This window comes from Thunnus albacares, chromosome 7 (assembly GCF_914725855.1).
Source record: "Thunnus albacares chromosome 7, fThuAlb1.1, whole genome shotgun sequence".
NCBI lineage: Eukaryota > Metazoa > Chordata > Actinopteri > Scombriformes > Scombridae > Thunnus > Thunnus albacares.
This window is the reverse complement of record NC_058112.1, coordinates 2,985,598-3,000,497: the sequence shown is the minus strand read 5'-3', so window position 1 is coordinate 3,000,497 and position 14,900 is coordinate 2,985,598. Positions and strand designations below refer to the sequence as shown.

Here is a 14,900-nt window from a genome sequence, read left to right as displayed (position 1 = left end):
ATCTAATTTTGGTTTTTCAACATAACAATCTGACCTGTAACTCACAATTAAAAGAGAGACGTTTGGGTTACAGTAGTTTTATGGAGGAAAAATAACCATAAAGGTATAACCAGTCTTATACTTCATATGTATTGTTTAATTGTATTGTTTTTAGATGAAGCTGATAGTGTTTGGAAATTAATTCTTTCACATATTCAGAACAGTAGGCCCTCTTTGGTTCACTTTATTGAATCCAGCAGCAATATAAACCCAGATATATGTTGGAGGTCTGAACAGATATTTAAAAAAAAATCCTCAAATCTTCTCAGTTTCCAAGCCAAAGCTTCCTTTACCCTTCAGTGGTTACTATTAAACAGCCAGATGTTTAATGTACAGTATTTGTGTACTCTTTCTAGATATGAAGGCTGACTACAAAGTCAGAAAAAAAGAATCTTATGTTTAACAGCCGCCCTCATGTTCCCTCTGTTTGTTCGCTTCACTCACTGCTCTCTTCTTGGTCTTGTCTGTTTAATTGGTGAACCTCTAAATGACCCTGAGTGTGTCGAGCAAGTCTATCACTCTTTAACTTTTCCTACGTCTCCCTCCCCGGCCGGCGCTGCCGATACCGGCCTGATTGAAACGTCCTTTTTCGCGGGAGCCAGAAGGAGTTGTTAAAGCAGACATGAATTAATGATTGAATTAATTATCGGAGTCACATACCGTACAATTAATTTTGTGGCTTTGCCTCAGTCTTTTTTCCTCTCCCCGTCTGTGCGTAGAGAATGTCAAGAAACATTTTCTAATTAATTTATGTGTGATTATCAGGGTTAGTTTCTGGAAGGTCTCCACTTTCAATTTGTGACAGGCTACAGCAGAGGAGAGAGGGAAGGCTGGGAGAGATGGAGGTAGGAGTGTGAATAAGAGAGCGGCTGTGCTCGTAAAGTACGTGCCCTCACACACACACACACACACACACACACACTCTCAGTGAGGTTTGTATGGACTTTCATTTTCTTGTTCTCTCTTAAACACACAGTTTCACAATAGAATTTCACCCAAGAATTCCTTTTTCTTCGTTGTGACTCCAATCGGTGATGTTTTGCTTTGAACCTACACATGAATAATGCACAAATCACATTTTTCGACTGTTTTCTTTTAAATATAAAGACAGAGTATACTTTCTATAGGTGTGTTTGACATTGTCTTGGTTGTAAGATTTGTGGAATTCATAACACTGTCAGGATAGTTTTAGAAAGTCTACTGTAGTTTAATATGATACTTTCATGAGAGTTATTAGTTGCTGTAGTCATTCCTTCTCTATTTAGGCCATGGCGAAGGCCAAAAATCCAGAAAAAACCATTCTAGTGTTATGCTGAAGCTAATATGAGGCTTCACACTAGAAACACAATAACATATTTTTAATTTTGTACAAAAAAGACTAACTTTGGAAGATACCAACTTCATTTGCATAATATGACTTTAGCATGAGCAGTGATCATTTGCATATGGCTGAACAGACAAAGAAAATGTTCTGCAAATAGAAACTCAGTCCTAACCCAAAAAATTTCCAAGGAACAAAGCTAACAGTTTGAAGCCTTGCCAGAGGTTGTATTGTTCATTACATTCCACAGTATCAAAGAGCTAGATGGAAGGAACGACATACTTATTATTTGGCCACTCTTTCCAGTAGCAGGTCTGAAAAGGCAAAATTTGCCCTGAGGATGACACAAAAAGAAAGATCACTGGATCAAAGTGGGATCACCAAGCAGGTAACAAGACTGGTCCCAGACTTCTGAATCAACACTCACATTTTCTCAGCAGTTCAAATACGTCTAGTGTTGTGCCAATTGATGGTTTTACTAATGGCTGGAGAATAAGTCGATCAATCAGAGATTTTTATGTGGTGTTAAAAATGGGGATGTCATCTTCCTACATGGCTAGCAAGCTAGCAACCATTACTGTACCTCAGCTCTGACTGGAAATGACGTTGGTTGGATGGAGACTCCTCTACTGATTTGTCAAATATCAGTTGACACAATGTCAGGCTGAGTGAATGGCTGTTCAGCCTTCAAGACCTTCATTATGTTAGATATATGATCGTATTTTTCTTATTTCTAAATAAACGTGTTTAATCAAATTTGCCACATAGCAAATCTGGGCACAAACTGTACACCTTGCACGTAGAGTGGGATCAACGGAGGTTAATAGAGGCAGCTGTTTTTGCCTGGGAGCCATTTGCCAATTGCCCATTATGATCAAGTGTTAATTAGCTTGGGACCATACTCAACAAATTTCATGACCCTCTGCCTACTGTGTTACATCATATCTTGTGTATGAAGCTAACATTGTGACCGGGGGGTGACACTAGAATGAAGTTCATCAAGAGTTCAAAATCTTAAGGGTTCATCCATTTGCTCCCCAGTCTGAATGTGCTCAATAAACGTCATGGCAATCTGCACAGTAGAGTTTGATATTTAAGTTATACATAATGTAGACTTAATCCTGGTGCTAGAGGAAATGTGTGGGTGAAAGCAACAGGATTCATTCTCTTGTAGTAGCTGTGGAGATATCTTTCTCTGGACAAAGGTACTGGATAGACTGACACCATTGTTCTTGGGCTGTGCCATTAGTGGGACCCCAAATAGGTCATAGCATCACCCACCTTCTTTACAAACCCAGTAACAAAAAGTACTAACACTGACCAAACTGGTTTAAGATTGTATACCAGTGTGTTAGATGCGTGCTGTTTTCTACGCATGTTGTCTTGTGACTGGTTGGGTTATGCCGGACTCTCTCTTTCTCACACACCAGCATACAGAGGTGCTTTTTTTTTATCAGCAATAAATGAAACTGCCCACGACCAGTCAGGTGATTGAACTCCAAAATGAAGTTTTCGCATGTGAATGTCAGTATTCTTTGCATTTGTTTGTCTTCAGTGAGGAGGAGGGGGAGGAGGAGGAGGAGGAGGAGGCGGAAGGGGGGAGGGGGAGAGAGGGCTCATCTCATCAACAGTAGCCTTGTCACTTGTTCTGTTTTCACCCCCTTCGTCCTCTGAACGGAAAAAAATGCTTTTAGTTTTTTTTCCCTCATTTTATCTTTCTTCGCATATTTGTGAATTTGCATGTTTGCTTCTTGCTCTTTTCTGGTGGTGTATGTATTTTGTAGATAAAAGTTCAGCAGTGCAGTTAAGAGAAATTAGTTGGGTAAACAGTGGTAAATGTCAATGATAAAGTTCTGTTGAAGCTCATCTGATTAGCAGGGCTACGCAGGTGTCTTATCTTGCCTGTGCAACAGAGGGTAAAATGGAAATGATTGCGTGGTCCTGAGCAGTAGATGCCTATCCCAGAAATGTCTATCTGCCGCTGAGCCGAGCCTGCCGGACTCCAGGGACCCAGGGGTGCTGCATGGAGGATCATGGAGAGAAAGACAAGACAGAGAAAAGGAAACGTAATCAGGTCTTGCTTGTTGTTAGATTGAGGGCTTTTATCAGCCAACATTATAAATGATGTGAGTGGTCATTAATGTAAAAAGACAGGTATCTGCAGAATTCATAAATCAAAATTTTAGACTTTTCAAGAGCTTGACATGTAAAAGCAAAAAATAGCAACAAAGGTGGTAAATCGAGCAATTTCTGCTTTAACAATGGTAACCATGATAACAAGGACAACACAAAATTAATTGTTTAGTGATTTAATGCTTAGTAAAGGTTCAGATGTGTTCAGGAGACAAATGGGAACCGTAATTGGGATGAACACATTTTACGACTTTCCAAACTTATATCCCTGAAACCCTTAATTTCATTTCAGTTTAATTTTTATTTATATATATATATATTTTTACATGGAATTGCGTCACGTGATAGGGGTCGCTCATAGTGACAAACCAACTGAGAATTACCCCACAACTTTTATGGTCTTACATTAACTGTATGGTCTAGTCTCACTGCTCTCCTGTATCTGCTGGATGTGTAAAGGATGCAACTAACACAACCATAACAAATTTATGAGATGATATTATATCAGGGCTGTGTGTCAGCCAGCTGGATTTGGAGTTCTTCTGCCAACAGTGTCCAAAAATCAATTCATGCAGCTTTACAAACACAGTGGATTGCTCTTTCAACTATACTATTCATTATTTAATTCTCTATTTATTATTATGATATCTACATCATTTTAAGTACCAGGTAAAGTTATTTGATAATTATTGCGCATTCTTATTGATAATTTGTGCACATTAATTACCAGAACAGAATATATGTTTAAAAGATGTTAAATAAAACACAATCTTGTGTCATCAAAGCCAAAATCTGTAGTCCATCCTTGTATCTCAGTCCAAACGGTTCTGAACTAAAGTGGCTCATTTAGGTCATCCATGGCTTGGCTTTTTTTTTTTTTAGCAGTTTTTGTTGCATAGCATTACAGAATTCAATTTGTGCAACTGGCAACCAATGTTGACCGGCAGGAGTGTTGATTGGTCTCCAGTGTAACATCAAAACTGGGACAAGGACAAATGGAATCAATCTTTTTCATAAAGAGAACAAATGAAGTAATTTAAGGGTACCACTGTTAATTTGAGGAAAGAAATTACAAATGTCTATACGTCTATAGTATGTAGTAGTTCATAATATATAGTAGCAATGTCAATAGTTTTTACACATTACTGCATGTGTTTATATGAAACACATTACTTTGTAATATCTTCTTTCACTTTGGTGCTACATGGTCCCATATCCCTTCTGTGATCATTAAATAAAGTGCATAATTGAATATGTAAGTGTGGGGATTTGTAATGTGTTGAGTGTTTTCAGGAGAAAGCCCTTGTATACAGACAGATAGAATTGGATTTGACATCATGTAAACATACAATACAGGCCCTCATCTTTCCTAATAATGCCAGAACTGCATTATTTGTCCTGTGTTTCCCATGAGAACTAGAGGGAGAACAGGAGAGAGAGGCGTTGGGATTTGTCATTCAGCAGAGGTTAAACCCCACCTATTAGTGTGGGGTCGGAGTAGCACGCAGATAAAGATTTCCTGTTGTACGGTGTCAAAAAATCAATAGCTCCGCCGCGATGTGCTCATTTGATATCAACAATAGTCTTTTTTTTAAAAATCAATTAGGCCGGATAGAGGAGAACATCAGTGTTGGGTTACACCTTTCTCTTTTTTTCCCCCCTCATTCCTCATTGATATCCAATCAGGCAGGTTGTTGTTAAGGATGCTTGTTCTCATTTGATGACAACATATAATGCCTCGATGCTTGGTTTTTGCATATGTAACTCCCTGCACACTGAGGCTACACAGTGTTAGACTGAATTCTTTGTTTTATTCTTCTCAAAATGAATAAAGAACATAATGCATAGTGGTTAGTAATGTAACTTGAAGTCTGACTTCAGGAATGAAAAGGTGTTCAATAAAAAGGCCTTAAAAACAGGTATTTCTGCAGACAGCTGTACAACTTGTGTGTATTAAACCTAAACAGAAAGTTTTACTTACCTCAAACATAAACGTAGGCCTGGTAAGCCAAAATGGTCTTTCTTTCTGTTTTATTTGACAAATGAACTACTGCTTCAACCAACGATAATTTTCATTATCGATTAATCAGTCTGTTATATGTTTCAATCAAGCTTTTGGTCTATAAAATGTCAGAAAACTGTCAGCTGTCATATTTTGTCTTCATTTTGCTTGGTTTGTACAACCAAAAGTCCAACACCTAAAAATATTCATTTTACAATGATGTCTACCATCAGTAGGATTAATGTGATCTGACAAAGACAAAATGTTACCTACAGTGACTTGACAGAGCAACTGAGAGGCAATGCAAGAACACTACCAAAAACAAAGCATTGAATTTATGCTAATTTCAAGAATTAGTCAGTACCTACAGTATTTTATCTCATATCTATGTTGTGTAATGTACAGTATAGAAAAAAGTTAAGTCGTTCACATACATACAGTATAACAGCATTTTGGACAAAATACTGAAAAATGATTTTAAGAAAATAAAATAAAACTGGGCCCAAGTTACTTCCATGTGGGACTCCACATAACTTAAATTTGCTGTCAAAGAAGTACTCACACAAAAGATATAGCTAAAACAAAAACTGGGCTCTCCCAGAAAAATGTCTATTTGTAAAGATAAAAATGAGTCCTTGGAAACCATTCTCACTACAATAAATAAGATTGGACTGAAAACAAACTTCTGATACCCAATAACAAAAAGTGAGAGATTCTTAAAAGGCCTACAGTTAGAGCCAGAAAATCATCTTTTCTGTCTTTCGGTGAGGGTCTAGTTTTGGATTCTTTCCAAAGTTTTGGACAGTTCCTACTAGCATTCATTAATAATATGACATATCAGTTGAGATAACAGCCCACCTGCAAGTTTAATTAATTTTCCTTCCAAGTTACCTGGAGATGTATCATCTTAGAACGCAACAATTAATCTGCATGATTAAGGATGGAATAACATTTTTGTCCCTCATGTTATTTCCAAAAGGGCTGCATGTTAAGTGGACATCTTCAATCATTCTTTTAGTTGATAATATAAATATTTAGCAATTATGACTTAATTATGAAAGTGACCTTTCACTATAATTTAAACGGTTACAACCCAATTCCTTAACTTTTAGCGGACGTATCTTTCTGGGCGTGTGTTTCATTCATGTGCTACTTTTCAAGCTTTATCTCTCTGAAACATGAAAGATCAACTCATCAGTAAGCTATGATGCAGTGTTACATTCACTGACCTTTTACAGAATTGAGCATGTCCATCCAGTAACTTTATCAAGATATCCATCAACTTTGCAAACTTGGCATTATTCACAAATGAATCAGTGGTTAATCGTATACAATGTGTTGATATACAATCCCATGTTATGTTTTAGGGATATTTGCCTTTTGGGTTTAAAAAGCTCCTGACAGTGTGTAGGATTTAGTGGCATCCAGCAGTGGGGTTGTAGATCGCAACCAACTGAATACCCCTGCCCTCCCCCTCCCCTTCCAAGTATGTAGGAGAACCTACGGCGGCCGCGATACTCGCAAATATCGCAAAAGGCCCTCTCTAGAGCCAGTGTTTGGTTTGTCTGTTCTGGGCTACTGTAGAAACATGGTGGTGCAATATGGCGGGCTCTGTGGTAGGGGACCCGCTCCCTATGTAGATATAAAGGGCTCATTCTAAGGTAATGATAACACAATGATTCTTATTTTTTTTCTCTCAGTCAGCTTCACATGTATGCACTACTGCACTTCTATTAAAATGTTGAATTTTACTTGATTTTATACATCTTATGTATTCTATGTTTTAACTTTTTTATTTTACTTTATTATTATTATTCTTCAGTATGTATTCTATTTAAGTATCTTCCATCTTATGTTACACATTCTATGTATTTTAGTTTCACTTTTATTTTAGTTGATATTTTATTATCAAATGGGTTTTATTTTCCATCTCATGTTACATGGGTGCTGAGGTCAGTGGTCTGTGTCTGTTGGGAAAAGGGAGTTTCTGTTATGCTTATGGCTTCAGAGACCTAGGTGCTGATTTACAGATTGTGTACACATGGTGAAATACTGTCTGAGTTTTTGCTTATTAAGTATCAAATTACAACCACTGAAGTACACGTTCTATGTATTGTATTTTCACTTTATCTTGTTTATTAGCATTATCAAAAGGGTTTTTTTTTCCATCTTATGCACGTTTACATGTTTTTATGCTCATTTTATGTCTTTTATGTCATCTTTGGTGTGAAGCACTTGGTGGATATAATTTCTTTTGTTGTAAAACACTTTGAGCTGTATTTTTTTGTATGAAAGGTGCTATACAAATAAAGTTAATTTGGTACCTTGAAAGTACCACAGTGGTAAAAATTTAAGTATATACCCATAAAGAATCTGTCAAAGTTCTGGGACGCTGAGGACAAACTAACAGTTTTAGCTCTATTCAATCACACAGAGTGACTGCAGAGATAAAGGAAGTGCCTTTTCGGAGTTGTTTAAAGTTTTAAAGTCTTACAAAATAGTTGAGAATCAACCCATTTCACAGACCACATGCCAGTTCCCCTGACCCATGTGACTTTTTGATGAGGGGGGGGGGGGGGGGGGGGTGAATCTTTACTGTCCTTCTACTGAATAGTCCCAATTGTGTGATTTGTGTGATATGTGTGAACCTCATAGATAATCTCCAGCCATGACATCAGCAATAGTGTCATATTTTTCCACGAGCTGTCATTTAAATATGTATGTTTATATTTTATGTCAGTGTCAGAGTCATGAACCCAATAATCCTTCAGTAATGGATCGAATCAGTAAATCTGCTCTGTGTAATTTCTATTGACAGGAATCAGTCATTTAAGGACGGAATAATCCTTAAACTGGCAAAACAAATGACACAAAGAAAAGGTGCAGATCTGAAAATCCTGTAACATCATCATCAACATTATTCTGGTCTCCTCTCTCTCTCTGTCCCTCTCTCTCTCTCACACACACACACCCCCACTCATCGGTTAATTGCGTTAGTCATTTCATTAATGACGGACTGATTGTTTTATTGTGTTGGTTCATCAAAGAGGCCTGGACGCCCCAGTGGCTGCTGAAGCGTCCGTATTGATAAGGCTTTGTGTGTGTGTGTGTGTGTGTGTGTGTGTGTGTGTGTGTGTGTGTGTGTGTGTGTGTGTGTGTGGTGACAGGGAGTGTGTCAACGTGTCATCTTGTGGATGTGTGTGTTTTGTGTGCTTGAGAGAGAGAGAGAGAGAGAGTGTGTGTGTGTGTGTGTGTCAGAGCTAAATGAGTAAAGCAGTGTGGATACTGTGGAGCTGGTTGATATTGATAACAAGCCCATCTAGCCCTGTATTTTTGGGAATGGGTCTTCTAGTAATAACAGAAAGAGTCGTGTGTTTGTGTGTGTGTGTGCGCGTGCTACACATACAGTGTATAGCGCTGATGGGGGTAGTATCATACAGAGCAGTGAGGGTAGTAGCAGCCATATTGATAAGGAGCACTGGGTTCTTCAGCAGGTCTGCGGTGAGCAGGAGGGGTAATTAACAGGGATTAGGATTGTTGGAGGCCTCATGTTACCCCTGTGAACACAGCTAACCTGCTGGGATTAGCAAGCAGCACTCATTAGTGGAGGTGCACCGATAGCACTTTTTCACAACCATTGGATGGTGGCGTTTTATTAAGCAGACTCCCTGACAACGACTTAATCTACAGTCACTGATGCCGCCTTTAATTAACTGGTTACACTCCATCATTTGCATTCACATACTGTATATGTACATTTTCTTGATGAGTGTTAGTTATAAAATAGAAAGTACGTCAGATATTGACAGTAACTAACCCTAAAACAGTTTATCCTATCCAAGGGGTATGTTGTTATAGTATTGGTGTCAGTGCAGCTTTATTTGCTAATTAAAGTACTAGTAATGTACAGCTTGACTGGCGCTGATCCAAATAGTCTGGAAACTGTTAATGGAATACTGCTCATATCATTATACAGTCTATGTTTGGTGGTCACATTGTTCTTCCTTCCTTTCGCTTATTATTAAGTATATTTCCATCCACCTGTTTGATTTCTCAGATTTCTTTCAAGGCCAGAATCTGAAAAAACACAAAATATTGAACTTGGCTATGATGAAAAAGTTGGCAAATCAAAAGAAAAAGAAGAACAGATGAAGAAAACGTGATAGTGCTGACAGAAACAGATTTAGAAAATACAAATTAATATGTGTTTTTCTTCACATCTGATATGTGAATATTAAAAGCCGGACGCATCAAGATAAACAGTTGGTGGCGCTAATTCTACAGTCCGGTGCCATTAAACCATCGCAGAAGAAGAGAACACAACGAGACGATGTCTTTATAAGTCAAACCTCAAACAAATGAAAACTATGTGGAAAACATGATGGAAATATGGCATTTATGTTTGTTTCACGTAAAACTTTGAGGAAGGTTACAGTCTCCTCAGTACACAAACTTTTCCACCTTAGCCAAGCTTTAAAGATATTTCAGCTTTTTTGAAAATTACCAGTATTTCCACCCAGGTTTTTTTTAGACGCAAATTGAAAATGTGCATAAAAACAGGTGGATGGAAATACACTCACTGATTGATACCACATCCAGACTGGACTATTGCAATAGCATTCTTTGTGTATTCTCCAGATTAGTTGTCTGCACATCAAGATCACACTAAAAGACTCCTTTGAAACTCAGTGTGGATATTCAGGTCAGCCTTGCCTCGGCCAAAACAACTAATGACCTGTGTGATGTACCTAAAGGTATGCTGACATGAAGGGATATAGCTCCATAGGTCATGAAAGGAATAGGATAACATGTGTCCAGCCTTAATAATTGACAAACTAATGCTTGTGTCGTGCTTGTTTATAAGTTAATATCTGTGTTGGCTCACTGAGGTCAAATCCTTGCAGTTTCACAATGAGGGTCAACGGAGCTGGTCAGGCTGATAAGACTCCCATGTGGCGAGGATCAGCCAATAGCACAGAGGCAGACTGGACATTGATGGAGTGCTGAGATAAGGAGGGTCAGAGTGGCCAAACTGAGATAGGAGATAGGATACTGGCTGGACAGACGCTGGACTTCAGACTCTGCAGGCAGCAGGTTAGACTGTCTGAGGTGTCATGTTTGGGTTGGCGCTTGAACTGGGACTGAAATCTGACACTCAAATCTGGAACATTTGTGTCCAAACCCCAACAGAACCCAACAGCTCTCATGTGTCAAAGAGATTTCCTGGATATCTGCTTTTTAATTTGATGTATTCTAACAAAGAAGCGCTAATACTGTAGGTTACCCTCAACAATATTTGTGAAATTGAGCTCCACCCAAAACCTGAGTCATTCAATAAAAAATTCAGCCCAACCTGACCCAAGCACAGCAGTTCAGGTCAGCTCCTGTTGCATCTGGCATCAGTGTCACGCTCTCATGTGCATCGGGGCAAGAGAATGAAAAAGTAGGGCTGGCTACAGTGGGAGATATACCATGACCTGTTCCTGAGCGCTTGATCCGAATAATACGTACTATCAGGTCACTTCTTTCCCTAAAACGTGATCGTTGTCTGAACATTTGACCTGGGTGTTCATTATATTGTGCAGAGTGTCGATGCAGCTTTGAGCTGTGAGTTAAGAGAAACGTACCACTTCCTGTGTGACTTTGCCACAGCGGTCCTGACAGCGAAACAATCTTTATAACTGCTGTTTCGCTCTTAAGGATGCCTTTTTATTAAATTAACGTCTTCTCTGTGCGCTTTCGTCCCTCAAACCACGCTTCTTCCTGCTCCCTCCTCCCCTCCATAACCCCAACCCACTCCCCTCCCCAACACCTCCACCTCCACCCCCCCACTGGCTGTGGGAAAGCCATTTTATCAGCGTCTGTCCGTTGTTCTCTGGTGGGGATAGATACAGAGAAGATAGATGAGTGTTTTGACATGGAGAGTGTTAGACAAACACTCTTATCAGGCCCGCCACTTTAGACCGACCCCCCGAAACAGTTGGCTGAACCATGGACGAGATGAGGACGGGTGGGGGGGGGGGGGGGGTGTGGGTGAGAGGAGGGGGAGGCAGTGTAAGGAGAAGAGGGGGAGGCAGATTCTGTATGTGTTTTGATCAGAGAGAGAGGTAGATGGTCATAATGAGAAAGCTTCTCCAGAAGCAGAGCCTGAGGCAGAGCAGTTGGCATTAATCCCATCCAGTCAGTCACTGGAGTTTCTGCTGCAACACTCACCAGTATTGCTCAAACTTGTTCATTAATCCTCAGATGTGCAGTGAGAGTTCTCTAAACTACAAACGGCCTCTTCTCCTGCAGACCAAGCTGTCTAAAGTTTTTAAATAGATGGCTCAGTCCCCCATGCCTGCCGGCTATCTGGCTCTATCTGGGCTGCAGCAGGCTCAGACCACAGCCGTCACTGCCATCCTTCTACAGTTATCACTTTGAGGAAGTGCACAAGAAGTTTCCCCTGTTTGAACCGGGCCAGGACAGAAAGTGCTCAGCTTGTATCAAACTCCCCCTGCTGTTGAGCCGCTGCCGCTTTGTGTCCGAGTCGCTGCTGCTGCTACAAGGGTTCGGGTCAAGTTCAAGCCATATGCTGCTTTTGATTGTTGTTTTTTTTTTTCTTTGCCTGTCATATGGTCTCTGCTCAGTACTATCGGTGTGTTTGAACCAGAAGGGATTTTTGAAGGCCAGTACTGATGTTTTGAATATGTACTCTATGTATGTACTCAGTATTTTTAAATGTTGATGCCAAGAAAGCTCCCAAAAAGACAAGATTTCTGAACTCTCCATAAAAACCTTACCAGTAAAATTATACTTCTACAGGAAAGTTGAAGGTGAAGCAGAAATGATATATTTGAACATATAAAGTGTGAAACAGTTTCTTCATCACATTTGTCATCAATGACGCTGCCTGACTGATATCTGATGTTTAATGATACGGATCGGCTACACGCTTCAAAGTGCTGATATATTTAACTCTCACTTCCTCTCTTCCCTCCACCAGATGACCTGGAGTTGAATGAAGAAGGCAGTGAGAGCAGGGTGGTGGCTCGCAGGGACCTACATCCAGACACAACATGGGGCCCCTACCCAGGAATGCTCCAATCAGAGGGCAGCACAGATGATCAGGAGACAGAGGTAAGGGCTCTAACACGGAGGTTCTATCACCATTGTTACCAAGACTAATTTGTAACTGTTCACTTATTATACCTTTAAGTAAACCTTAACCAAATGTATGTTTTTAATACAATAAATTAGCAATTAAATGGAGTTGAAGCATTCCAAAGCAACATCTAAGCAACAATAAAAAAAAAAAAATAGAGATGTTTGTCTAGTAGGATTAATCAAATTAAGCCACAATCTTAATTTCATGAGAATAAAATTGATAAGACAGTTAAAAATTTAAATGGATAAAAGAAAATTAAAACATCTTAAACAAGAAAAGAAATAAAAATATAAAATAACATTTTTTTTTATCCAAAAGCCAAGCTGAAAAGGTAGGTTTCAATGCTTTGAGCAGCTCTCAGATCCTCAGGCAGCCTGTTTCAACAGCTCGGAGCAAGAATCGTAAAAACCTACCTCACCAAAAGTTCAATTAAAAGGCTCGTGCCAGAGGACCAGAGGTGCCTTTCTAGTTTATATTGCAAGCATGACAGATAAAGTGCAAGAGCACAAAGTGTTTTATAAATTTTCAAAACAAGAATTTTCAAATCAGCACAAAAACTGACAGACAACCAGTGTCAAGATTTTAAAACATGTATAATGTGTGCTCTCCTTCTGATAATAACACTTGTGTGGCTAGTTGTTGCTGAACTGAACATGAGATAGATCAGAAGGAAGCATCACCATAACAATCCTCGTTAAGTTGTACAGATGACCCAATCAGAAAATGACACATCTTTAAAGCATAGTAATATATTATTCTCCATTATGAATCTGCTGCGCCTTTGTAGTGAGATTCCTGTTAGATACAGAGCCGTCATTAAAGGAAGCTACCTTGTGACTCTGTGGATGAGCTGAGCGTTTGGTCCAGGATTATCTACCTATTGTTATTATTATTATTATTATTAGTATTAGTATTATTGTTATTATCTCAAAGTCAGTGCAGTGACAGGTGAGGCTGACAGTCAGAGCACACTGCTCATTGTAAGCAGTCCATGTACAAAGCTTGTTTGGACTGTAAATGCTTTCAATAAGAGCGGTCACAAGTTTACATTACTGGGTATTTTAGAACACTTGTAGGCTGACAATTGAACTGACAATAAGATCATTTATAAGATAAGTTTAGGATGCTTTTTGATAATTCATGTCATGTATCAAGCATCTGAAGACGTCACCTTGGGCTCTGTGAAATAGCATTTGGACTAAACGATGTATTCATTGTTCAAAAAACTAGTTGACAGATTAATAAAGCATGAAAATAGTTGTATAGTTTTAGTTATTTTTGATTTGTATTATTATAAAATGTATACTAGCTTTTTAGGTTGGTTAAGTGGATGAATCATTTATTTTAAATGGTGAAAAAAAATTCAGCAGATGAATTGATAGTGAGAATAATTGTAACCTGCAGCAGTAAAGAAAGACAAACCAATAAATGTACTTAGAGTGGGAAGCTTTATATTAATAATAATATGATTATATTACAATATATTATTAGACTTATAGCAGTATATGCTAACACTGAGAGGAGAGTAGACCGTGCTGATGTTGAGCTCCATGCTGAAGTGAGACCTCAACTGACTGACATGATTTCAGTTGGAAAGGTCAGAGGTCGGATGGTCGGATAACAAAGAGAGACAATGAGTAAACACCTTATCACGTACGTGTGTGACAGTGGTTGGAAATGAAAACAGCTGTGTGTATCTTTATGTGTGTGTGTGTGTGTGTGTTCCTTGGGAACAGTGTGTGGGACCGGATGGAGTCCTATCAGAGGCTGGGTTTGTGCATCATGTGCAAGTCCATCTAATCATATGATACTGATGCTGGGAGAGGCTTCCTGGCACGGAGCACAAACTCGGACAAATGCACAAACACACACACACACGCACACACGCACAGGGTCAGTCACACGCATTCCTACCGAATTTCTGTAATTCTACCTTGCTATACCTGGCTTTCTTTGTCTTATCCTCAGTTATTTTTGACTCCAGACGCCAAATGTAGTTCAGTAAATTTTAGTCCGGCTCAGCACAGTTCAATCAGTTCATGTCTGGATCTAGACCAGTTCACATTGAGTTCACAACCAGTCCAGCAAAGCCCAGTTTCATGCAGAATTCATGCCTCACATACCTCCTCTCCTCTCCTCTCCTCTCCTCTCCTCTCCTCTCCTCTCCTCTCCTCTCCTCTCCTCTCCTCTCCTCTCCCTCTCCTCTTCCAACTTTTCCTTTCCTTTCCTTTCTTTTCCTTTCCTTTCTTTTCCTCTCC

The 14,900-nt window shown here is 39.2% G+C and overlaps 1 protein-coding gene across 1 annotated transcript in view; it reads left to right on the top strand.

Annotated features, from left to right (window-relative positions):
- zfpm1 (zinc finger protein, FOG family member 1) overlaps positions 1–14,900 on the top strand; it is a 110,050-nt gene that overhangs the window by 69,216 nt on the left and 25,934 nt on the right. The window contains exon 4 of the mRNA XM_044356163.1: positions 12,481–12,614. Coding sequence (XP_044212098.1) covers positions 12,481–12,614 — 134 coding nt within the window. The remainder of the gene's footprint in view (positions 1–12,480; positions 12,615–14,900) is intronic.